Source organism: Anguilla rostrata, chromosome 17 (genome assembly GCF_018555375.3).
Source record: "Anguilla rostrata isolate EN2019 chromosome 17, ASM1855537v3, whole genome shotgun sequence".
NCBI classification, from domain to species: Eukaryota; Metazoa; Chordata; class Actinopteri; order Anguilliformes; family Anguillidae; genus Anguilla; species Anguilla rostrata.
This window is the reverse complement of record NC_057949.1, coordinates 3603257-3630337: the sequence shown is the minus strand read 5'-3', so window position 1 is coordinate 3630337 and position 27081 is coordinate 3603257. Positions and strand designations below refer to the sequence as shown.

General features: G+C 42.0%; 1 protein-coding gene and 1 long non-coding RNA gene across 3 annotated transcripts in view; one reads left to right on the top strand and one right to left on the bottom strand.

Annotated features, from left to right (window-relative positions):
- The window catches only part of LOC135244116 (acid-sensing ion channel 2-like), a 361458-nt gene that overhangs the window by 7815 nt on the left and 326562 nt on the right, over positions 1–27081 (bottom strand). For both annotated transcript variants that reach the window (XM_064316323.1, XM_064316322.1), the window contains exons 3-5: positions 18113–18240; positions 9288–9438; positions 7486–7542 (exon numbers count right to left, since the gene is read on the bottom strand). In XM_064316323.1, coding sequence (XP_064172393.1) covers positions 7486–7542; positions 9288–9438; positions 18113–18240 — 336 coding nt within the window. The remainder of the gene's footprint in view (positions 1–7485; positions 7543–9287; positions 9439–18112; positions 18241–27081) is intronic.
- LOC135243917 (uncharacterized) lies at positions 22240–23884 on the top strand. Its single transcript, XR_010326842.1, has 3 exons — positions 22240–22330; positions 22415–22521; positions 22754–23884. It is a non-coding gene; the product is annotated as an uncharacterized LOC135243917 (long non-coding RNA).

The following is a 27081-nucleotide window of genomic DNA, read 5'->3' as shown; positions in this document are numbered from 1 at the left end:
TTCAGCTGCCAAGCTGTGATAGAATGCCTACCTTTCAGCACGTTGCATGGATTTAACTCCAGAAATAGTTTACCTCGCCAGATAAAAAAAAAAGAATAATCCAGTCTGAGCAGAGACAAAGGGTGCGGCAAAGTAAGAACGGCAAACCCGGGATACGGATGAGAGAGAGAGAGGAAGACTTTGAGCGCCGCCGCAGAACACGACGGTTAGCGCAGGGAGACCGTCCGCAGAGCTACGCTAAAGCTCTCAATTAAGACGCCAGCAGCTGTCTCCTTCAGCGCACAAAGCGTTCCTTGGACTCGCCCACACGAGCTCACACGCTGATAACGTCCTTCTGATTTTTTTACATAAAACATGACCTGCGCATAATGCTCCCAATTAACCAGGCCGCACGCTTCCAGAATAATTAACTATGCTATATACAGAGTGCTTCGCTGAACTGTAATGTATACGCTATTTTATTGTAAAATTACCATGTTGTTGGAATGGTTATTGACCTTTACATACATATCTGTGATCTTGCAACAATGTCAGAGCATATAGGTTGAATTTAATTAAGGCAGAATTAAGTAGTAAAATAATAATTAATACTAATTATGTGACAAATATACAAATCGACAGCTTCTGTACGCTAATAAACCCATCCATTTGACCTGGCACGTTCATTTAGGTCAAAGAAAATGACAGATCACGGATGCCTTTTGGCTTTAACAATCTCCATCTTCTAAACACATCTTATATCATTCTCTTTCCCCACATGTGAGGTTCAGTCAGATACCTAAAAATTATTGGGCATTTCAATAATGGCCTGGTATTCAGCCTGTGCTTAAATTTGACTCACAAGTAAACATAGGTATTTCACATTTTTCTCCATGAGTTTTAGTGATCTCTGAACTGTTCGCTATGCTGTTTGTGTAAAGTAAAAAAAGAAACAATTCTTTCTTTGAATTTTTGTTAGTCGAGGACAAATTTTGAAGTACAAAATGTTATGTGGAATTGCAGCCGGTGTTCTACAATTCTACAAATTTGCGCTCGCCCAGTGAACATACGGTAGGGATTTAACCAAGCAATGAAGATATTTGAATTATGCGTCGTGTTCATATTCTTCATTAGTCGGAGAAAAGAACATTGGGCGTTACACCGACAACAGAGGCGCAACACATTTCCGTTCTTTCTGAGCCGAGCGGAATCCCCACTGGCTTAGCCGTAACCGAGTTCCCCCGCGGCCCGGTAATTACACCAGAAAATGTAATATGGCATGTGTCCGCTCGCATTTTCATTATAATAAAGAGAGATGATTGGATCTCGGCTCCCATAGATATTAATTTCTCCTGCTTTATGGCCCTCATCTACAACATACAGTGAATATGACGCACCAAAGGCATGAGCGGTATTTGTGATTGGTGTGATCCGCGCCAGGTTGTTGTTATTAGCTTTATATTGCTAGTGTTCCTTGGTGACGCAATTAATGTTTTTTCTTCTTTCTTTTTTTTCTGGGAAAGTAATTAAATGATTCTTTTCATACTGAACCTCCTAGAACTGTGTGTATTTAATATATTTTCTTGCCATTTCATGTTTTAAAATAAACCACTCTTTCACAACTGTTCACATTATAGTTCTCAGAATTGACCGATTTTCTAATTCGTTTGGATAAACATCAGTTTGATTTAACACACGGTGTAATCTCTGCTGTTGTTTTAGCGTAGCATTGTTTTAGCCGTAACGATGCACAGATGCATAATCAGTGAACCAACCAACGTTAAAAAAAACAGCAGGGTTCTGCTTCTGAATGTTTTCCCCCTAAATAATGAAGACAGCTCATTTGTTTATATAAATTATGTAAATTATATACCATCAATATTTTAATGAAATTTAGCATTCATCAAATACTTATCAGCAGACTGAAGTATAAACATCAGCTCACCAGAGGCAACTCAGTGCACCAGAGCAATTTCAGAATATTTTCATAGAACATTCAGCAAATAGCACAAACAGCTTGCTTGGTTTCTTGCCTGTTGCTTGACTTTGACACCTTGAAATCTTGTAATGTCAATGCCGCAGACTAATAAATATTACAAATGCATATATAATGACAGTCACAATAAAAACGGGTAATTCACAATAGATTTTCACAGAAGATGCGGAGTACAAAGTATACTTTCCCCCCCACTGCAACTCACATTGGTCTTGGTGCTACTTTTCAAATACTGCCCATGACCTCATTAAAACACAAACACAATGTTCCTGTGTTTTGCTTTACGCATTCTTTTATAAATGTATTCTCTTTTTTTAAAAAGATTTACTCCCTATTTTGCACCCGTTTGGAATGCCCAGGCATGCTGCCATTCAAGCACCAACGCTCAGCGCGACCTCTGTTGTTGATACGGGAGAACGCGGAGAATCATACGATGTCCTCTGTAGTATGTGATGTCAACCGGCACTTATCACACCGCAGTTGGAAAGGCTCACACAGACATGAGCCGGAGGAAGACCCTTCATGGGCGGCTCAACGGACAGACTTGTGGGCGCCCTATGGACCGGCGGGTGAGTGCCAAGACACTGCCGTCCCGCCCGAACTGAATCCCTCCCGTCCCGGGTTGAGCCTACTGTGTGTGCTTCCGATTGGTGCTCTCTTTAAACCCATTTCACTGAATATATCTTTACTGAAAATCCATCTGATAACTGCCTTTTCACTAACAATGGAAAATGTTTGGTCAGACCCATTCTACATTCAGTACTATTACTACTAACAAACAACTTGATAATCAACCAACAGCTATGTTAGTACCCCTCCAGATTTATTTTAAAAACTTAAAAAATACTCCAAATTCAATAATAAGTTGTTTCCACCAAGAAATGATCAATAAACTACTGAAAATGGCTTGGTGACACCTCTACACCTTTACCCTCATTGACAATGCCAGAATCTATGAATATGCAAATTGGCAATGCTTGCTGCTATGGTCCTGGGATATGTAGTACTAGGCACAGATTCAAAATTAGTATCTTCGCGAAGCCCACAGACTTCAGCCTGAAGTTCTGGCAGCAGTCATCTGCAAAATGTGCGCTACAAACAGAGATTCCCTCTATGCTGTCAGGTACATCCACGCAATTTTGAAAACAAACTCCACCCATTTTTGTTTTAGAATGGGCTCCTTTGGTAACAAGTGGAAGTTCCTGTCTTGGGATTGCGTCCTAAAACTGTGGCCTGACATTACTTCAGCAAATTCCTCCAGTGGATGTTTTACAATAACTTGCTATTTAAAATCCTTTTTGTGTATAACTGGTTTAAGCGATAGCATACTCAATCAACAACCTGTCAGACCATTCAGATCAGATCATATAAGTGAGTAGTACAACAGAGCTAGTAGACATTCTGATCCCTCAACAAAAACAAAGACGAAAATCTCATTAATAACAGCGTCTACACACAAAACAAACTGTACTCATCCGTCATGTGGAGATATCTACATTCAGTCTACAGTAAACTACTGTAAACCACTTTGTTTTTTCACCACTGCCACAAAACAGAAACGCCTCAAATGGCAATGTTTTCTCACATAACTAGATATCAAATATGACCTCCACAAAGCTGTAAGCATTAGAAATTTAAACAGATGTAAAGATTAGCAATGCAGTTTGTATTCATACTGAGAAACGGCACAATCAATACAACCGTGAGATGCTTATTAATTGCTAATGCTTATGAATACTGACACCCTGCTCAGCAGTATTCCATGAAAGAGCGAGATGGAAGAGGACAGCTAAGGAGTTAGAGAATGGTGAAACACTTGGCGTTAATTCAACTTTAACATACCGATAATAGAACATATAGAATCAAATGTACAATCGGGATCACGTGTACTGTCTACCAGAATTTAACATTTTACTGTGCTGTACTCAGGAAAGTGCATATATTTTACCTTGAATGAATATAAATGAATAAACAAAGATGGCAGAAGGTATGAAAGATATAAACAAATGTATTAACTGTCTTTAACCCAATCGTTGAAATCCACACGATCAATTATTCTACTCACAGACAGACCGACAGGCAGTAACACAACCACTAGCTCTATATGGAGGTAAAATAATAAAAAAGTCAAACATAAAATAAAAAGCACAAGAGAGCAGAAATCTCTGGGGGACGGAGCCTTAGAGACCCTGCCCGTGAACAGCATGCAGGAGACTGTCCTTAGAGGGGGCACTGAAAATTCAGCACAACATGGAGGCTCATGGGAAGACAGAGGCGCGAAAACACAATCCGAGAACTGAACATCGATGAGATAAGCCTGGACAAGAAACACAAAAACCCACAGCTCTCCAGCAGCGTGTACAAGAAAGCAGAAGAAGATGCCACATGAAAATGAATGAATGAATGAATAAATAAATTACTTAATAAAACAATGAGCAGATTTTCCCTTTCTTTAACATTTCATTGTGTTCCGGTGGAGGAGTGTCTGATGCACTTTAATATTTGTGGACGGATACGCGGATGCGGAGAAGAGACGGAAAAGCCTCCCTTTGTTCTGTGGAAAGGTCTGAGATCACACAAAGCCTGAAAAAAGGCTGTAAAACCAAAACACCCTTCCGAACAGAAGGGGGAAAAAAAGATTTTGATGAAGCCGGTGATAGAAAAAAAGACATAATTATAATCTTCAACTTAAATCCAAAGCACTCTTTACAACATTTGGCAGTTGGTTTTTAAAAAAAGGCTTTGTCATAATGGCATATCCGTAAACGGAATTTAAAAGCCGGAATAAAACATGGAGGAATGTAGAGGACTCAGCATAAAAATACAGTGGTGCTCTGACACTGGCAATAGCCTTTCAAGCATGATTAAAGATGTATAAATACCTTTCAGTCTTGTTTTTACCATTGCCATTGTCAAAGGGAAGAAAGTTACCGTTTGAAGTTTAAGACCATTGAGATGTGAAATGTGCAACCAGCTACTTCGTACAAAACGATAATAATTATTCGATTATAAGATCAGTAGAGACCCGGGCAGTAGAGAGCCCTTATGTGGGCGTGTCTGTGTATGTATATCGGTAGAGCACGATTATGTGATATTACTGACAGCCAAGAAGTACTCCCGGAAGCCCAAATTCAAGGTACTATTGCAGAAAACTGTTCCTTGGCCATCTGAAGGCTGCCTGGGACATTGTCCTCAGTGATTTTGAAGCTTGACCTCTTGTAAAAATAGTAAGCACTTTATGGAGACAGCACAGGCAAACTTTTAGCTATAACAGTGATAAAAATGTATTACATATCGTACTGCACAAAAAATGCTTGCAGATTATTGACAGCAATCCTGCTGTGAGTGATAAACTTTTTAGCTGTCTGGGAAACTGTGGTAATTTATTAAGATATATATATATATATATATATATATATGGCTTATTATTCTTACTGTTCATTTAGAAATTCAGCATACTAATCTAACTGTGCTCCCATTGACATTTTTAAAACCATTTTTGTGGGTGTTAAATAAAAATCATTGTTTTGTTACTTTTAAATTCAATTAATTGAAATCACGTTTCAGAGCTTAGTGCTAATTTGTTTCTGGTACATTATCAACTGTTGAATACAATATATTTAATTTACATAACTGTCATCGGATGCTTTGATGAAATCTGAACGTATTGTTATTGAATTATATGAATGAACATTTTGACATTATTAATAAATGAATAAACATTGTTTCGTTTTAAACACATGCACAATAATGAGTTTTTAATGAAAAAATAGTGTCCCACTTTGTCTACAAAAGACTCCCACTCAAAGTTACACTTCAGGAAATAAGGGTGTCAGAATGTGTTAAAAGAGATATATCATTAATTTAGAAACAAACTATAACTGTATTTCACCATAAGGATGTTGATAAGGCCCTATTAAAAATAAACAGTTTGAGTAGCTCTTGACTCACTCTGATGGTCTAAAGAATAATTTGGAAAAATGTGCTTCACTTAATCACAAAACACCCTAGTCATTTAACAGTGGTAGTACTTCAAATACAAAATAGAGAAGACCTACATTAAAACTGATATAGATCAAATTATAGCTATGTAATTATATATATTACATATTGTTATTACAATGTTACCATGATACAAAGCTATGTCTAAATAATCTCTTGCATTGATACAGCAAAGTATGATCTGGCCATCCTGTGAAACATGTAATAATAATAATTGGGCGATAATTGGGGTGATCCACGTTTTGGATTTACGTACATTATTAGAATGTTTTGATGCCTTCGACCAGTCTGTTTACAACTTTACTGCCATCCTGTCTATGTACAGCCACATCCTGTTTCAGGAGCTGTTTGGGTAATGTCACTAAGAAATCAGCAGCTACATCCTGTTTCAGGTGCAGTTTGGGTAATGCCACTAAGAAATCAGCAGCTACATCCTGTTTCAGGTACAGTTTGGGTAATGCCACTAAGAAATCAGCAGCTACATCCTGTTTCAGGTGCAGTTTGGGTAATGCCACTAAGAAATCAGCAGCTACATCCTGTTTCAGGTACAGTTTGGGTAATGTCACTAAGAAATCAGCAGCTACATCCTGTTTCAGGTACAGTTTGGGTAATGTCACTAAGAAATCAGCAGCCACATCCTGTTTCAGGTGCAGTTTGGGTAATGCCACTAAGAAATCAGCAGCTACATCCTGTTTCAGGTGCAGTTTGGGTAATGCCACTAAGAAATCAGCAGCTACATCCTGTTTCAGGTGCAGTTTGGGTAATGCCATTCTCGTGAATGAAGGCAATGGGAAAGTACAGGGTTGATATGAGACGGGCAGCAGCTTTAGCTTGTAAGCAAAGCTCATTTCTACAAGGAGGAGGCGACTGGAGTTTATCCTCCAGTGACCTGGTAGAAGAAAATTATTCAAGTGTTCTAGTTTTGTTGACATAATACTTGGATGTTGCAGTGAAAATATTTTCAAAAATTTCACTTATTTTTATTGATTGTCCTTGTAGTGTAGGTTTTTTGGCATAGTGTAATACAATCAAGAAGGCACAGAAGTTAATGTTCTTAAGGGCTAAGAGTCTATGGTCATTGAGGTTATTTCTGAAGGAAACCCTGAAATGTGCCAAACTCTCGATGCTGTATACTGTAGGTATGGGGCATTTCAATATATTATGTTTCTTGAGATTAAGCCCAGATATATATAACCAGATGTATATAATTCTTTTCTTGGAGGAAACCCATCACCAAGGCAACAGACTGTACTGAGTAAAACATACTGAAGCCTTGGTCATCTTCGTGCCAGGAATATAAACATTTATAAGGGTAGGTTACCAGGAGACAGAGGGTGTGTTAAACATTCACGGGGCACTGCAAGTCAGTCGATAATAAAAAAGTGTAAAGCATATCAAATTATAGCGCGTCAAGCAGATGTCCTTCTCTGATCCCCATGTGAAGAGCCCACACAGAGTTTTCTCCGGTCCCCTGAAGAGGCTGCTCGCGATCAGCTTTCGCGGCTTACCCAAGGCAGGCTCGGCGCAGTCCTTGTACTGCTCCGGAGTGCAGAAGGGAGAATCGCCTGCGGACAGAGAGCGGCAGAGTTCAGCCCATGAATTAATCACGGACCCAGCCGGGTCTTAACACCGGAGAACCAGACGTAGCTCCGCCGCCGCCGCCGCCGACAGGAAGCAGCCCGGCTCGCGGGATCCCGAGCATTCCGGGTTCGTTTTGTTTGGTTTTTTTTTTTTTTTACTCCTCGCGGTTCCGTACGCCGCGGAGATAGCGGGCAGAACTTGGCTCCCTCTTCGCCAGCGTCTCGCGGCTCGCGAGGCGCAAACTTCACACTCTTGTCTCAAGTTTTGTTTAGTTTTTTTTTTTTGTTCAACTTTTGTTTGCGATTCATCGTGAGCTCGAACGAGCGAACGCGTTTAAGTGCCTTCGCAAATATTTGTCTACCCAGAGCTCCGCAAAGAAATGCTTGCGTAAGATACGCCCGGCCTAAGGCTAAAATCTACTTTAACACCCAGCCACATTCACCGTAACGGAACAGACCAAGTCGAAGTCCGTTTTAGTGGTATGATTCTACATTCTTAATTCTCCGCACGGTTTGGTCTGTTTGCATCTCATTAATACTGCAAGGACGACAAAGTCTGAGGGAGCCAATAAACGAGGGCAGGGGATGCTGTCCTTAGTATTCTAATTCAGATTTGAACTGCTTCCTGCGATACAGTGCCTCTTCATTATCGCCATGGTGATTTCTTTGTGAGGAATGCTTGTTGGAGGGAGGGAGGGAGGGAGGGAGAGGGAGAGGGAGAGAGAGAGAGAGAGAGAGAGAGAGAGAGAGAGAGAGAGAGAGACAGAACAGCGCAAAGTAACGAGCGTCATAAAGAACGTATCTAAAGACCCAGCAAATAGGTTGACATGTAATTGGAGAGACGGAGAGAGAGAGAGAGAGAGAGAGAGAGAATGCCCCTTTTCTGTTGTCAAGTTTTCGACTAAAACCTACGTGAGAGCTCATGAAATTCCATTGTTCTTGTGACTTTTGAAATCCTTTAATAAACCACATCCCCCATACACACTTAAACTACCTATGACACATACAAATAAATAAATTAATTCCCCCTCCCCCAGTCTCATAACCAACAGATACCTGTACCACACCTACACACCACCACGCATCAATCCCTGAAACCAACCAGGCTACTCCAGTCACATACAAACGACCAGTTCCCTGCCCCTGATCACACAAACAGCCCCATCTACACACCACACATTCTGAAAGAGAGAGACAGGGAGAGAGCGAGAGAGAGTGAGAGAGAGAAGGAGATAGAGAGACAAAGAGAGAGAGTGAGAATTTTCCCTGGATACAAGATTTGCACAAATCTCGCCAGCCCCCAAAACCCACCCTCTCAGCCACCGCACCGGTTACACACATCTCTTATTGAATCAGGAGTATTGACTGGTCCAGACAGGGGCCGAATCGAACAAAAGACACGCCGGCTGCAGCAGGTGGCCGTCGCTTTTCTCACACAAAAGATGTCACTGCGGCTGTCGTCGGGACAGCTTTTAAAAAAAAACATGTCAGATTAAAAGAGAAAGCGACGGAGAGAGGGTGGGAGGGAGAGAGAGAGAGAGAGAGAGAGGAAGAGAAAGCGAGAGAGCGACGCGGCGTCAAGCGAAAACACGACGAGCTTTGAAGGGTGCGAAGAAGGAGAGGAGAGCCCAGAGGTGGGAAAAGAAGAGAAAACACAGGACAAGGAAACGAGCAGAACAAACATAAAATAAATAAATAAATAAATACAGTAGAAGAGAAGCGTGCTCCACCTGGCATGTGCACCATGCGGCAGTTGCAGTTCTCCACGATGTAGCGCGTCTCGCAGTCGATCCGGCACGCCGTCACGCTGTAGACCGGGAAGAAGCCCGAGTCCGGGGCCTTCGACTGGCACTCCCCCCACGGCGGGGGCAGGTACGTCAGCTGCGGGAGGCAGAAAGGGCGGCAGTGCGGCGCACCGGGTTAAGGAGCTGTTACCACAGCCTGAAGGTCGCGGGTTCAGTTCCCAGGTTTGGACACCCGTCGCTGTACACTTGAGCAAGGAACTTAACCTGCAATGCTGCAGCATATATCCAGCCGTACAAATAGATGCAATCTAAACGCTATGTACAATGTTGCGGAAGTCGTTCTGGATAAGAGCGTCTGCTAAATGTCTGTAATGTAATGTAATGTGCACACACACACAGATTCTCGACACGTCTTTCTCGCATCCAAAAAAAAAAAACCAAGCCTTTCCACGGTGGTGGAAACTGCAAACCTGGCTTTCGGGTCGCGTGTAATTTACCAACAAATGGAAAAAGATAAGCCCTAAATTAAATTGAAACTCTCAGACGTGTCCCGTCCTTGATGCTAAATAAGAAAGTCAAGCTATTTAATTCTGTTCTCTTTGTTGCTTATGCTGCATTGTAGAGAACACTCGGCATGAATGGAAAGTGCGAGTAATGGAAACTCACGGATGAAGCTTTCCGCTATTAAGATCGCTACGCCAATTTGAGTCCGGACCCAAAAAAGGATTCAGTCCAACTGAGACACGCTGCCACTGTGATTCTCTTTCTAAACATAGCACCAGCACCACCGCCGCCACCCAACACAACAGGAACAAGGACTCGAGTGATATCCCAGCAGCCCCTGCGGCAGAGCGGTCAGGGTCGCCGCGGCGCGAGCCGCGACACGCAGCCTGCGGGGCGATCTGATGCACGCAGCGGAAAAAACCGCCAAGTGAAAAAAAAAAGGACCCCGCCAGCCTGCCTCTGCAGATCCGCCCCGCCTCACTCTGAATCTGAGTGGACACCTTGCACGTTCGCTTCCCCCTCCTTCCATTTTGATTTCAGACACACAGACTGTGAACCGCGTACGCCTGGATTAGAACAAACTTTTTTGGTCTGGTCCTGAAAGCTGAAGGACGTTCGTGAAGCCCGCATTTAATTTTGAGATCTTACGCGCTGTTACAAGTTGCTGACGATTGTCAGTTGCTGTGAAGTTAGTCGTCTTGAGTAAAAGCGTTTAATGCACATTTTCATACGCTTGAACAATTTTGAAGACTTCTCTCCCCATGTATCTAAAAGAAACATGATTGAATACAAAATAGGTTAAAATAAAGGAGTACAGTCAAGCACTAAATAAATTAACTGAGGAATTGCTTGCCTTAACCCTAACCCTAACCCTAACCGGAATTCAAATCCTACACTAAAAAGGTATTTCGAATGGCTCAAGGTTGTACATAGAACCCTTTCCACTCAAAGAACCCTCTGTTCATAAAAAAGGTTCTTTACAGCTCTAAAGGGTTCTTTGTAGCTGCAAAGTGTTCTTCTCAGCTCAAACAGGTTCTTGGCAGATCAATAAGGGCTTGGGTTTTCCGTTGGAGCACTGATCCAGAACCAGCAAACTCCAGTGCCCAAAGAGCATATTTCATTCAAGCAGACATTCTAACCATCTGAAAATGAATTTATCATCTTAACATTAATGAGTTATGAGTTATGAGTCATGAATGAGTTATGTAAGGGTGACATCCATTCCCACAAATTAGCCATGTACATATCTCCATGAAATAATAAATGAAAGAGGCTGAAAATATGAAATATGCCCACATACTGTATTTTCACCGGCTGGAGATGTATCACCAGTGTACACTTATAACCCTTAATAACATACATGACTTGTTTTTAAGATATGAATCAGTTATTTTGGTTACCCTTGTAACCTTACAAAAAGAGCAAGACTCTTATCCCTATTTTTCCCCACAGATAGACATTTGAAAATGATGTTTCAGTAAAAGGCAGGCATTTTGCATGATCATTCACCGTTTATTTCTCAACGACTATGAGGTATCTGGAGCTCTAGCGTTTTAGTCTTTACAGGTAGGTGAGGAGTATGTTTATTAAAAATGGAGAGATTCTGAGGAACATGCCCGACAGCCTTGTCCATTTCCCGTGGAACGACTCCGTTCCCCAAACCCTAACCCTTGCCTTACCCCACCCGTAACCCTAACGCTAACCTTAAGCCTAACGATTAGCCTGGGAGTAATGCGACATGCCTGGCTCGTCTTTTCGAATTGAAATTTAAACCAGTAATTTATGTGGTTACACTTGACGCTGACTTTCAAACGGGCAATTGAATTACTTAATGGAGCCCCGTTCCGTCCCCTCCTAGTCTGAGCGCGCTCGGTCTGCGAATGCGTGAAAATCTACATATTTACAGAGGGCAGAGATACGGCAAAATGTCACCTCCGAGGGCCAGCTCTTAATTGCATCTTTAAACCGCTTAAAAATCAGTCGGGGGGGAAAAAATGACATGCGCATTTACAATATTTGCCCTTAAAATCTCTCCTATGCATAATACATGCACTATCCTTTTGAAAATGTGGCCCTCGAGGATGGATTTATCAAGGGTTTCATTGTAGGGGCTGGGGTGGGGGCGGGATGCTCAATGGCTGTAAAACCACCAGTTGGCAGAAATGCTAGCGGCCGCTGACCGCAGAAAGAGGAGCGTTAGCGTAAGCTTTAGCATTCATGCAAGTCCATTTTGGCATAATGCATAGGCATTCTCTGAAAACAGGAGAAGAGCTCCATATACTTACAAATGCACTTACAAATGTACATGCATACATTTATCCCACTCAAACCGTGTTAGCGAGGGGGGGGCGGGGTGGGGGGGTCATTGTACTACCTTTTTCCAAAGATGAAATCCAACTGTAAGTCAGGGGTGCTTGCAGGATTTGATGTGCATAAAAATTCATCGCCCCCCCACCACCACCATTATGGTAACCATAGCTGAGACTGATAACATTAAATAGATTGTTTGTGGTACTTATTTGAAGCACACCCTCCATCTCCCTTGTGTCAATCTTCCGCAAAATTCTTTCGCTGTTTAGTTTCACAGTGAACGTTCATCTAGGCCAGACCAGGGGGCCATCTGCCAATCATGGAGCGGCGCTGGTAAGTCTTTAGATGCCATAGGCTGCTGAAAGACCGTTCAGCTGCTGAATGACCGTTCAGCTGAAGCCGTAGTCACCAGCATCGTCAGAAGGATACTTAACACGCACTGTATTGGTGGAATAAATCTCTGATAGCAGGGGATGGGAATGCACGCTATTTATTCAAAATTTGATTCAGAACACGCTCCGATTGGCCCCAAGCATCAATTCTAAGCCTACAAGGCCTATACTGTCACGACAAGCGAAAGTCAAGCAATAGCTTAGCGTTTACTGTAGGCACCGACGTACAAAGACATCCAGAACACCAGTGACACGTAGCTATTGTGTACTGAGCTCGAAGAGAAGTGCTATAGTTGTAGGCAATCTATAAGGATATATAGTTCTTAGCTGGAACTATGAAAGAGATGTCACTAATCTTATGGTGCTCATGTCCCATGACGAACGAAGCTATTTGTTAATGTTTGTGACATGATTTTAGTAGTGCTATTATTTTTAAATGCCTATGAAAATATATATAGTTCTTAAGAGGAACTATTGAAAGGAGATGTCACTAAAGTCTTTATGGTGTCATTCTCATAAAAAATATTTTTAGTTCGTGTAGTCATGATTTTATGTGCGTTATATATTTTTTTTTAAATCATATCTAAAATATTGAAAACTTAGCAATATTTGACACTAGATGATGTCAATTCAATATGACTGCCATCAGTTAAAATCTGCTTGAACTAGTTATTTTGCATTATTTAGATTATTACAAATGTTTAAAAAGGGACAAAAAGAAAAGTATTTTCTTGTCATATCCAGTAGAGCCAATCAACACCCAATGGTGCTGCATTCTTCTGAACAAGGGACCTGAATTCTATCAAAACAATTAGAAAAAGCCATTTCAGTGACTCCATCTAATCGACTAGACAAAGGCTGTGTGATGACAATGTGAAAAGAAGCAATAAACAATAAGCTGAAAATTACAAAAAAATAATGTAAGAGGAGAAATGTGATAATTATCATAACAGGAGCCATTCTATTGCAAGCAGAGTCAACTGTGTAAAAAAGTTAATTGTATACAGTTAATTTTGCAGAGACCTACCAGGCTACAATTCAGACACAATTAGCAGAGTACATTGTGTCACTGAACCGTAGGAGAACCAGGGCCAAGTTTTACCCAACGGGGCCAGCCTGTATTATTTATTTATTCATTTATTGTTCATACCAAATGCCACTAAACATTACAGTATGTTAACTAATTTGTTTGAAAGCATCCACTTATCCAACTGAAAATTTCACCCGTCTCATTCAAATAAATTGCATACAATTCCATAAAAATTATTTGGAGGCAGATCATTATAAGTTTTTGTATTTAAAAAACTTAGTTGTAGATATATTTCTGACCTTACAATAGTTTGCATAAGGCCTTGGGGCTTTTGTACTCTAAAGCTAGAAAATACACTTCAATTAAATAGCTTGTGTGCTGTAACGTTAAATATCTTTCAACACACAAAACTGTCGGCCAGTCAGAGACATGCACTAAAGACGAACTCCAAAATAAATAAATACTAATACAGTTTTTGTCTCATAACATATCAAAAAGAAACAAATGTATATGTAGGATTGTTGGCATGGCATGTATTTGTCGCGTGCACTATTAAAATATTTAAAGGCAGCACATGGCTCAATATATACACAAAATGGCAGCAGACCTGGTATTAAGTTCATTAAAATGTTGATTGACCATGAATGGGCATTCGCATACCTGTGACAAACTGAGGATTTAGCTGACATAACACGGTGCCCTGCGTTCGAATCTCATTGGATGAGGAGATATACAATGGCTGTGCTCCAAAGGTATGGGGGATATCCTGATCTGCGATTGTCCAATGCTGCCATCACCGTAGGGAGTTTTTTTTTTTTATTTGAAAGGAAAACCTGATAGAAGGCAAGAAGGCTGAGCTTTGTCCAAAACACAGGGCCGGTGCCCTCACCCCTGCCAGCCAATCATCTCTCTCTCGCAGAGCGCCGGGCCAGCAGGCTTTTCCTTCCACAAGCAGCTGTCTCTCTCAGGCATCCATATGCGCTAATGCATTTTTAAAAGTTCAGCTCATCTTGCACTAAGTTCGAAATGAACTCTCCTCGCTATTTTGTTCCGGTTAATTTAGAATGTCTTAATGGCACTTTACGCAATCTTTAAAAAAAAAGCCTCATTCTTCTCTCTCTGTTGGAAAACAAAAAAAATCTATTCCAGAGAGTGACATTTTTCTTTTTTCTTTTTTACCCTTGCATGCATGTTGTACACTTACGGTAAAGTGCTGTTGAGTAAGCTTCGTCCATTCACCTGTTCCCGAACACACAATATGTGCAACATATTTAGAGACTTGTCGCTATGAGATCCTGGGACATTTTAAGCGAAGCGTTGAGGATTTAGCATTTAAAGAGCGAGGCAAAAGTGCAGTAATTAGCCGGAGATAAACGCTACCAGCATCCCACTGTGCTGACGGTCGATTTAAAGTGCCGTAAAGCCCTCGCCATCACAGGCGTTATGAGCTGAAAAGAACAAAGTCTGCCTTGAACTTCTCCTGTCAGAATGGGAAGCAAGGCCATTCGCGGGACCCTAAATACCCCTCTCTTTCCTCCGCCTCTCTCTTCCTTACCTCCTCTCGTGCTCTTCGGGTTTATGCTTTCGACCGGCTTATTTGTTCATCAATCTTTCCTCCTTTTCTGGAAGTTTACTGCTACGTACACACTGAACACGGGTTTCATTGTGAAGACGGCAGTTTATGGGCTGACGGGAACAGCAGTTTTATTGACTGGCTGATGGACTTATTTCGCCGCGGTCTCAAATGACAGGGAGGACAGCGAAAGCTCTTTGCGTTTTCGGACATTTCTGCGACGTGTACACCAGAGGCGAGCGTACAAACGAGAGGACTGCTGCTCTTTTCGCATCCGGACCGAGTCAGCACATAGACAAGGGCTCAATTCAGGCAACCGTAGGGGGGAAAAATGCCAATACTTTACAGTAATTTATCGAGCACGATCCCACATTCACAGAAAGCGAAAATAAACAAACGAGTCTCTCTGCTTCCATTTTTACGTGCTTGTCAGAAAATACAGGTTCATTGTTCTGTGCTGCCTGGTAAATTTGTCCAAAATATCTCAAGGGGGAAAATCACTGGGACTGAGCACATGAATTTCACAAGGCTTCTCACCCAAATGGCTAAAATAAACACACACCCCCGCCCCCCCCCCCCACATACATAACGGATAGTATATGTAAATATTGATATTGGAACATTTGTAATGAGCGGTGATACATTTGGCAACAAAGAGAGTGCAACATTGGGTTGATATTAACAGTAAACCGCGTGTCACATTTAGTTCTCAGTTTCATGCCATACACTGTTAATGTTTAGGCACAAAGGTATGCATGTGTAAGCACATGCATACGCACGCACGCACGCACGCACACACACTCGCACACGCACGCACGCACGCACGCACGCACACACAAACACACTCTCTCGCACGCACACGCACGCACGCATGCACACACAAACACTCTCACACGCACACGCACACACACACTCGCACAACACACACACACACACTTTTGTACGTTACAGTCCATTAACCGGACCCGGCAAAGTCCATTCCTAGCTGTGTGAAATGATGATTCAGGCTCTGAATTCCCCCTACGACGCCTGTTGGTTCTAACATTGTGCAGTAAACACTGGTGACTCTCTCAGCAAGTGGCTTTGCCTGAGGCGGCCCATGAAATAAATAAATCCAAGACGCAAACATACGTGGGTTGCCACTGGTAACAAACTGATCAGCAAACAACAACAAAAAAAGGTATCACAGAAGCACAATGCTTCAAAATGAAAAATGACAACCAAGGAGAAAGGACCTCACACCCACACCAAAAACATCAAAATTACAATAACAACCCAGTCTGTCATTGACTACAGAAACCAGGTCAGGACTATTGCTTTTTTTTTTCCTCTCTGTTTGCGTAATTCACAAACTAGATCTTGCACGGGGAAGCAGGTCGTCGAAAAGAAGAACATCAGGTGAGGAGAAAAAAAGAAAATTTTTCCTTCTTTCTTTAGAAATTTAACACTTTGCACTACAGTTGTGACTTACAGCGAGCCAGGTAGTTGAAAGACTACACTCTCCAAAGAGGTGTGTTGATGTAATCATTTTAATAGATGCGTTTTGTGTTTACTCAGGTTTACTCAAATATTACTCTTCGCTTAAAGATCTGAAAACATTCATTGTGACAAATATGCAGTAATAGATGAAATCAGGGGAATTTTACCCTTTTTTACTTTGTAATAGTTTCTCCTTCTTCACTATCTTTGTAACTTAAATACAATTAAATATTATACATTTTTATTTAATATGCTTAGCAGACTTCCTTCTTTATGCCATTTCTTTATCTTTCACTTGCTCTTTCTACAGTATATATATATATATATATATATATATATATATATATATATATATGTAAACACACACACACACACACACACATATATATATATGCACACACACATTAGATATATCACTGTTCTTGTGATGTAAATTAATAGATAGTTCTGAATGGATAAAGATGGTAATGTTGGATGACACATCGCAGCTCTGCTGACGGATGGCTGTAATTGTCATGCGTGCAGACCAACAGTAGTACCTCAGCATTTACCGCCCAGGCATTGAGCAGATGCTCTTACCCGCAACAAATGACAGTTTACATTTCACACACAGGCCATTTTGTACAGCTGCGTATCAATCAAGCGCCTTGCTCAACGGTGCCACAGCACTGCCGCACCCAGGAAGTGAACCTGCAACCGCTCGGTTTCCAAGCCCAGTTCTCAAACCATTACAGTACACTGGCACCAGTAGCAGTAATGAATATACGGGTGCATGCTCCCTGTTATGACATGCATTGCGCTGACGCATTCATTTCCTCAGGTTGCATTGTGATGCAGCATGGCAACACGCCAGCTCTGTCCAGCTGTTACAGTATCTTAGTGAGCGAATGCATTCAACCTGACACCTGGCGAGTAGCAATAAGCTATCTAGCGAACATTATCTCACATCTCTATAAAGACAGATCTATATACTGGCGTAGCACTAATAATCTGGTGAATATTTCTCCACACGTCATTGTAGGTTTTGGCCTTACAAGGACACATTTGATAGCTTTCTCCATCTTCCAGGAGGTATGCACAGTTTGTTCATGAAGCATTGCAACAAAACGAGACAAGTTTCTATTTTTTCAATGGGTAATAATGCATAAAACTGTTGCAAAACTTTGCCATGTGTTGCTTCCAGACCTGAGTCACATATGCATTTGTTTTGGATTCGAATACTTTTCTACGCTTTACTGATCTTGTCTGGTGTATTGGAACCAATGAAATACAAGTACAAATAAAGAAGTACAAGCCCCGCCTTCTGGTCATATTGGCAGGCTCAATTACACCAGGCAAGATCAACAGAGCACAGAAAAGTATTTTAATCCAAAAACAAATACGTATTTGACGCAGGTCTGGTTGCTCCAATGGAAAAGCCCAACTGAAAATGAACAGTGGCCGTGCGTTTCTGTAACACGTCCATCGTGACGTGCGTGTAGATGACCGAAGAGGTCGCGGGTCGTAGAGAAGAGTCACGCACCCTCTGCTCCTGCGTCGCGACGAAGGTCTGAAATCCCGGGGCCACTCCGAATCCCAGCTCGTGGACGAAAGGGGGCTCTGCTTGGCTGTGGATCTGAACTCTGACCCCTGCCTCGAACGCGGTCTCCTCTGCAAAACACACAGGGCACAGGCGACACTTTCATCACTCCAACTTCATTAAAGGTGTTTACCGGCCTCCTCCTTCACTGTGTATGATGTTATCATATAGTTTCATCAAACATTATACAGTGGTCTGGAAGAACAACCTTCATCAGATGCTAGCTCTTGATCATACATCTCGGTTAGCCTGTGGTCAGGAATATCTAAGCACACACAGTAGGGTGTGTAAGAAGACACCACCTAATAAACCCAGGTACACACAAAGAAGGTACAGTTCCCAAAGACAGTACACACGCACACACAGATACGTAAGCACACATACACAGATGTACTAAGCAATGAAACCCAACAACAAACAGCTCACAGGAATTCACCTATGGCAGCGAACGTGCGGATACGTGCTGATCGTATTAAATGATAGCTTTTCACAAAACTAATTATTTCCCCTACCAAGCACCCCCGCCTCTGCCTTCTGTGCAAACATCCGAAGCTCACGACATCACCCCCCCCCCCCCCTTCATGGGTTAGCATGTACGCTAACTTAACTATATGACTTCAATAGAAAGCCCTCAGTGTCATGAGCAGCGTGAAGGAGTTAATATAGTAGTAGTTCACAGAAAGCCTGTCCTCCACCAAACATCTGTTCAGCACTTGAGCATACGATGAGTCACCAGGGGGGGCTGTGGAGCTTGTGCTTCTCCGCTTACCGACCCACGAGCCAGCGACCGAGCGGCACTGCGTAAGGGCTGCCAAAAATCGCACCGCTGTCAGCCTGTGGACGCCTGGGGTCGTTGGGAGGAGCTAATTCAATGGAGTCCAGAGGAGCCCTGGTCAAATTAATCCTGCCCCGCCCCAGGAGGGGTGAGGCCAGTGCTGCCATGTCACTGTGAACTCCTGTCTAAGTCAGCTAATGACTTAGCCGAAGCTCAAACCTGTGATTTCTCAGCCATGTCACTGTGTACTCCTGTCTAAGTCAGCTAATGACTTAGCCGAAGCTCAAACCTGTGATTTCTCAGCCATGTCACTGTGAACTCCAGGTCTAAGTCAGCTAATGACTTAGCCGAAGCTCAAACCTGTGATTTCTCAGCCATGTCACTGTGTACTCCTGTCTAAGTCAGCTAATGACTTAGCCGAAGCTCAAACCTGTGATTTCTCAGCCATGTCACTGTGTACTCCTGTCTAAGTCAGCTAATGACTTAGCCGAAGCTCAAACCTGTGATTTCTCAGCCATGTCACTGTGAACTCCTGTCTAAGTCAGCTAATGACTTAGCCAAAGCTCAAACCTGTGATTTCTCAGCCATGTCACTGTGTACTCCTGTCTAAGTCAGCTAATGGCTTAGCCGAAGCTCAAACCTGTGATTTCTCAGCCTGTCACTGTGTACTCCTGTCTAAGTCAGTAATGGCAGCTGCATTCAAACCTTATTTCCAGCCATGTCACTGTGTACTCCTGTCTAAGTCAGCTAATGACTTAGCCGAAGCTCAAACCTGTGATTGCAGTTAGGACTCTGAGAACCTGCACTCACATCCACCCCCTTTACTGAATAAGCCACTGGGCCCTCAGACTAGAATAACAGAAGAACCCAACATTGTATGAATATTAAGTAAAATATCAGGAGTATGGCCACCCTTTGCCTTCATAACAGCTTAAATTCTTCTCGGATGCGATCATACAAGTTCTGAACGTTGTGCAGTGGGATATTGGACCATTCTTCACCTTTTCTTTGAGGGATGAAGGAGACAGAAATCCATAACTAATCAAACAAATATGCTATCATATTCAAACAACGCACGACTGTGAAGGATATTTCTCATTATATGATCAACTTTGGAAATGTCATTCCAAAGTATTATTTTATTGGGTTGAATAAAAGTCACAGGCTATTTTTTAAATCAACCCCTCAACCCCTCAAAACCAACCCCTTTTATTGCCAAGAAATTTAAAAATTTGAATCAGTTCTTTTGCACAGCACATTCACTCTGACTATATCAAACGCAACCAAAACACATCAACAGAGATTGGATTCTTTTTAATGCAAAACAAATCCTTTTCAACAGGCTTTTTGCAGCTCACTTGCTTTAGGACTCGTTTCCTCTGCTTGGCTTCTAAACAACGGCCGCATTGACAAAAAAATTTTCACAGTCATAAGTCATAAAAACGCTCGCATCATAAAATACTCTCAGATTTTAATTTGCATTGCTTCGCAGGTGCCATCGAAAATAATTTTCAATTATACCCGACCGACGCATCTGGCTTCCGAAAAACACAACAACCCGCGAAATTACGTTCGCCTTCGGTATTAAGGGACCGTTTTGCAATCCGTGACCTCTTTTAATGACTGGAACGAAATCAGACACGAACGGCGTCTGCCAGCGAGGTCACGCAATTTAACACCTGTCTGAGACACAATTAGCTGTGAGGCTTTTCTATCTCAGCGGTTTTTATAGGCAATTTCCTAATGGAGAGGCAGCATAACTACACTGGACTTAATGTGGGAAAAATGTATCGTTTGGACATAAAAATAACTAAATGGTAATTGTTAATGTAATCTGCTGTCTATCCCGGTAGCTCAAACAAAGGCCTAATTGTTTCAGCCTACCGAAGGAAAAATGCGCTAACAAATTAAAACAATGGCTTAAAGACTGCTGATTGATTTTATTTGTTTTCTGATGAAGCCAAGTTTAGTTTGGACAGGGTGCGCACAAAATGACAGAGAGACCGCGCAAATAAGGACTTCACTTCAAGTAACTAAACCACAATTAACAAAGGCTGACACTCTGGTGAGTCATATTAAGTTGAATGCCAATTAGCTGCATGTGTTGTACAAGAGGTCTAACAATCAGTGCTTTGATATGTGAGTTACTAATGCTACGTTCCAATGTGGCAATTAACAGAATTCCACAGAGGCCAAATCGTCCCATTTATGGTGCAAAAACTGCAAAATTATTGAATGTGGCAAGGTAAGCAGTACAGAACATTATGACAACATACGACAAACTCCAGCAAACTGCATTAATATAGGGTTTGTGTTTGATTAAATCTGGCCAATTATCTTTGAGATCTTTAAAAATGGGATACATTACTGAATGTCTTTCTTATGCCAAGGCAGTGATAACCCTCCCCACACACACACATACAAATATGAAAAGTGCGGTGGAGCAGAGTGCCTAGTGAATTAGTTATCTCACAAAAGTACTCCCGGGAGAATCGCCCTCCCTTAAAAAAAAAAAAAAAAATCACGAATGTGGGTTTTCCGAAGCTTTCCTATGCAGAAGAGAACCACACAATGGGCCTCTGTGGGGAGATCGGGCGCACCGCTGCGCAATTTCCCATCGATTAGCGCTAGTCCCGTGACGACTCCTTTCATGAGCGCGCGCTGTCTGGCGGGGCGAAGCGCGCGGCGAGGAGTCGGAACGACGCCGCGTGAAAGCGGCCTCCGTGTTTTCGTGCTGAAAAGATGAAAGGGAAAAATCAAAGTCAAACACTTCGCTTTCACGGCAATAGAGCTGTCCTCGTTCTCCCTCGCATCCTTTCTTCTCCCCACCGGCTTCAGAATATGAATGTCTTAACGTAATGGTCTCCGCCGAATTCGGGGAAGAAGGGAACTATGGATCGGTCTCTGACGGGGGCAATTGAGACTCATTGAGACCGCTATAACCCCCCCCCCCCCTCCCCCTCCCCCCCTGCCCCTGCAGCCCATTACGTTTCCCATTGTGTCTATTACAGTTGATTTCACATGGAACACTTTGCTATTTTGGACCATAAATATGGGTAGGCCTAATGATGTATTGTACATGCATGTTTGAATATAAATGTGTATCACACAGCTTCAGTGATTGCTGCTACTGTTTCTCCTCAACTATTCCTGTTCACATCCACCTTCTCTGCAGAAAACTGCTTTTCTTATTCAAATAAATACACCGAGTAAATCTCACTGTGCTCCACATCCTTTATAAAGACATGAGAATGGATGATAATGCTGATGATGATCATGTGCAAGGGGCCCATTGGAGGCACCGTATTTAAACTCCAGTACTGAACAATACAACGTGGCATCTCCCAGTGAGCTACCTGTTCTTGCAGCAGCGGACGTAAGCTAAGGTTTGGATCACAGCAGACGTAAGCTAAGGTTTGGATCACAGCAGACGTAAGCTAAGGTTTGGATCACAGCTGACGTACCCTAAGGTTTGGATCACAGCTGACGTACCCTAAGGTTTGGATCACACGAGAAAGCGATTTGTTCTGTCAGAAAGCTTCTCCTCACCTCATCATCCTCGAGCAGCCAGTCACCTGTAAGTCAAGCTGCCCCCGCCTCCAGCCCTGACACTATTTGCAGGTCGCTATTTTTCCTGTTCATAGGATTTTTCAGACAGCACTGGCTTAGACTTTCATAATTTCATAGATATGGACTTTCATAGTTCATAGACTTGAAGAGCTTTATGTCCTGTTTGATTGAATAGCGTACATCCTTAAACAGGCTATGTACATTTGATTGAATCTAGGGGAGGCTTGATGTTTTTGCAGAGTGCACAGCTCAGCTGGGGGCTGCGGAGAGAAAGGAGCTGGTGGCTAGCGGGCTGAGGTTCGTGAAGAGATGGGGGGAGTTTGCAGTGGCTGCATATTAAAGGTTTCACTTACAGGATGGAGAAAAAGGTTCCCTCCCCCAAGCGTCCCCCAAGAAAATAGCATTGGGTACAGTAATTCATCCCAACATGAACGAATCAGTTTACCTGTGACTACCTATTTCAGCTATGAAACACTTACGGAAATTGGCATCATCAAACTGTCACTCAACACCAGCTCCTAAACTTGATTTCAGTGCTTGTCAAACTACAGTGGTTGCTTATTTACAGCTTTTCTAAAGGTTCTTGGTTTAGCTAAGTCACCAACAGAAGTGACAAGTTCTGTCTTTTTAACACTTGACACAAACAAAGATGAAAACTATGTGCACGGCGCCCAATTTGGCCTTTCCGAGGTGGAACGGGTGCGGAATACATAGGTTCCCTCGCAGTCTTTTCAGTCACACAACTGTAAATATCGGTGTAAAAAAACCACACAGAATACACGGACTGGCTTGAATGAAGTTGTTACAGACAGGACATTTGGGCGTGGGAGATGAACGGGCATTTCTGGAAGAGCTGTGGGTTGACCGCGGAAAAAGAAAACACAAGCAGGAAAAGGCATTAGAATGCCTGGGAGTGCACCAGTCAGAGAAGGAGAGAGAAGCTCTCACATAAACTTCAGCTGACCTCCCCCACAAAGACCTTGGCCAATTTCAGTATGCACTGTAATTTAGTAAAGACAAACAGAGTGAAACGGGCATTTAATCCGATTACAACCAAGTCGAATCCCTTCACTGTAAAACAACTCCAGCCGCAAAAGAAAAATGGAACAAAAATGTCTGCTGCACTGTCCCCGTGTTCCTGCGGATGGGCAATATGGAGCTGTAAAGTATCACCCCCTTTTATTGAGTCAATACCATAAGGTTGGAAATTGGATGCCATTTTGAATGTATCAACCAGTTTTCATCACCAACATGTTAGGAATTTTCGAGCATTTCATAAGCAATGTCCACAAGGAAGTTTGTTGGTTTTTCATACAAGTCATTCTTTGACAAGATCGCAGGAAATTATTAGGCCTTGTATACAGGGAGGACCTCACTACTGACCACTTTTTTAATGTAAATTTTTAATGTAAAAATCAAGCTCTACAGCATCACATTTGTTTGAGTCTGTACTTTACGGTTGGGTCTTATTGTGAATGTGAATACATGCACCTCATTTCATCAGTTTATATCAAACTATTCGGGATTTCAAAGTAGTTTTGTGATGGGCTACACCCACATGCAAGTTCACTGGCTTGCCATTTTGACAGTCTTTGATATAACCACAACCAAATGAGTATCTATATTTGGAGCTATATCCGTAGATGCAGCATATTCAAATTGATCTAAACCAGTAAATTCTCGTAGTTGGAAAATAATTTGAAGTGCTCTTCAGAAAAATCTAAATGGCAGAAAATAACATATGATGGAAGCTATGGTTAATTCACCATTCTCTTCACCCCCTATGTACCGCAGTTTAGCACTGCAGTTTTGCAGCTCTCAGTCAAAAGGCCAATGGGTACTTTGCTCGTATCTTAGAGATGCTAATGTGTTTACATATATTTATTTAAGAAACACATACAAAAAAACAACAATTTGAGATTTCTAGATAATGATTTTCTCTCTCCATCTGCCAAACAGACTTGTGCATGCCCACATATGTGTGCATTGGTAATGCCACCAAAATAGCACCGAGCATCTGTGTTTAAGTTTAAAAGGTGGTCTGGGTGGGTTAAAAAAAAACCACTTGTTTTGCTGAGGAAAAAACAATTTTGTTTGTGAAGGAACAAACAAACGCCCACATGCTACCATTGCACCACATTAGGGTCCTAAATGTGCAATTGGCCGGAGTGCAAAGTTCACACGCAAATGCCCTCTAGGTCGCCATACCTGTAACCTGCAACAGGAAGCTTAGTTCAGTTCAGTCACGTTTCTACATTAAAACGTTCGCCTAAGATTTTGGTGCCCTTGAATACACCCGAGGTCAGTGATGATCATTCGATGGGGAATACGCAACTGAACAGATACGCTGCTGAACAAAAGTAACCTGAACCTCAACACTGTGCGCACAAAGCCAAATTCCCTGGACTGGACCCCGCCCTCAGGTTTTACAGCCTTTTCTACTGGAAATCAGATTGGGCCAACAAAGTACGAGAACAAACGAGGCATGCAGCTATTATCACAACCCAAATTTAATGAGCTGCATCAAAGCATTAAGGTGATTTACTTTTCTAAACAGAGGTCACACGCTGTTAAAAGCTGAATGTTCAGGCCAAAATACATATATCCAAGCAAATTAGATAGTTTTATGCCAGATGGAATAATACAGAAGCCTTTTCCTGCCTGTAGGTTGTTTCCGTGCAAAACTAGCATATCTTTCTTTAAGAAATCATTTCTGCCTGTCAACAGGTCTGTGTCAGAACATTTAATCACCTGCTCTATCAGCAGTACATTTTAATTTGGGAATTTGCATAGAAAGTGCTCCACCACCCATGTTCAATGTTCAGCAACCATTAATTTAATATTCGTATTTTAATATATGCGAAAAGATAGGCTTTAATGGCACCTCATTAAGCTGTACAGGTAATGAACGAGGAGCTGTTTGAGTGCAGGAGCACGCCACTGAAAGAGGAAACGATTTAATTGGACAATATCGATTGTCAGTAAATCAAGGGCAACCCAATTTGCTTTCAAGTATTTAAATCGTAGTGATTCAAGGGCAACCCAGTTTCCCTCCAAATATTGAAATCGTAGTAATTCAAGGGCAACCCAATTTCCCTTTAAAATGTTGAAATCATCGTACACACTTTGGAACTATCCGGGTGATTTGATGGACACTCCGCGTCGTTCTCGATTACTCGAATTTGACGTCATCAAAACCCGATTCCGTTTGAGTGGCGTCTATTAAACCTCCATAAAGCTGTGCCGCATAGAAGCGTGGGCAGAATTAAAAGCCATTACAGGAAACCTGTGAATACCACGCTTCCAAAAATGAGCAATAAACTCCCAGTCAGGGAGGCCACCCGAGGCAGAACTATAGCGTCCCTAAATCATTTAAAATGAAAAGTCTCCGAGCAAACTTTAGTGCTCTCTCTCAACTCCAGCTCGGCAACATGAATCAGTGCCCTCTGGAAATATGGCACCAGCCTATCAACCGGCCCTGATTTTATTTTATTATTTTACCCCCATCAACTTGTTTATACGGTCAAACAAATAACAGATGTCCCCGGTGAGCATGGGAAGGCAATAAGGCAAACTGGATATTGGCTCTCCAGTCTCTGGACTACAGACCAACGACAGGCTGGGGCAAAAAAAGAAAGAAAAAAAAAAAAAGCCAATAACTTGTGATTATGTGAACCAGAACATTTGTGTCGTTCTCAGGTGTCTCTTCCTGATGAAATTTTAATGAAGTTGGGTCTGTTCCCGAAAGACTGCACCTGGCGAGCTCCAATCAAATCCAATATTTTTTTTCATATACAAAAATATGAAAAAATAAAAACGCAATCGGTTTATTTTGTAAACCCTCATATTACGAAAACGCATTCTTAGCATATAGATGTCGCGGGTAAGTGCATTTTAGTGGAAAGTGTTAAAATAAATAGCTTTTCTTTATTTGTGGTGCTGCGACTCAATTTTCCAGCCGTGCTGTAATGAAAATGCATGGCACATTGGCTCCCCATGCTCGTGAGATTGGGCTAACCATAAAATGAAATCCAACTATATAACCTGCCAACATTGAATCTACCTCAGCTATTAGGTATCACTGGTTTACTGGAACAGGTTTTTAATTTTTAAAAAGTACATGCTGGTTTCGGTTCTAGCTTATCTGTTCAGAAATTCAGTGCGTTTGCTTAAAATGTGTCCCTTCCATAATGTTTTCCTTTAACTAAGTTAAACACATTTGTTTAACAAGTTCCAAGTTTGCCTTGTGGCCATTTTCTTCCTCTTTGACTTCATCATTTGTCACAAATGGCCTAGTTTCAGTGACGGGGTGTTCACATTTTCAGTATTTAGGATCTCACTGATTCCACCTGTCAGTCTATAGTATAATAAATATTTAATTATCACATCCTAATTATTGTTTGGAATGAAACCCAGCATACATACTATAGGCCCCAGGATCAAACCTGAAAACACTGGTACTGAAGACCGTAATCCACCTGGCTACTATGACTATGACATCATAGTACACTACACTATGATGTCATAGGTCGCTACAGGTTTCACAAAGTTTGTAAGACCTGTAGCG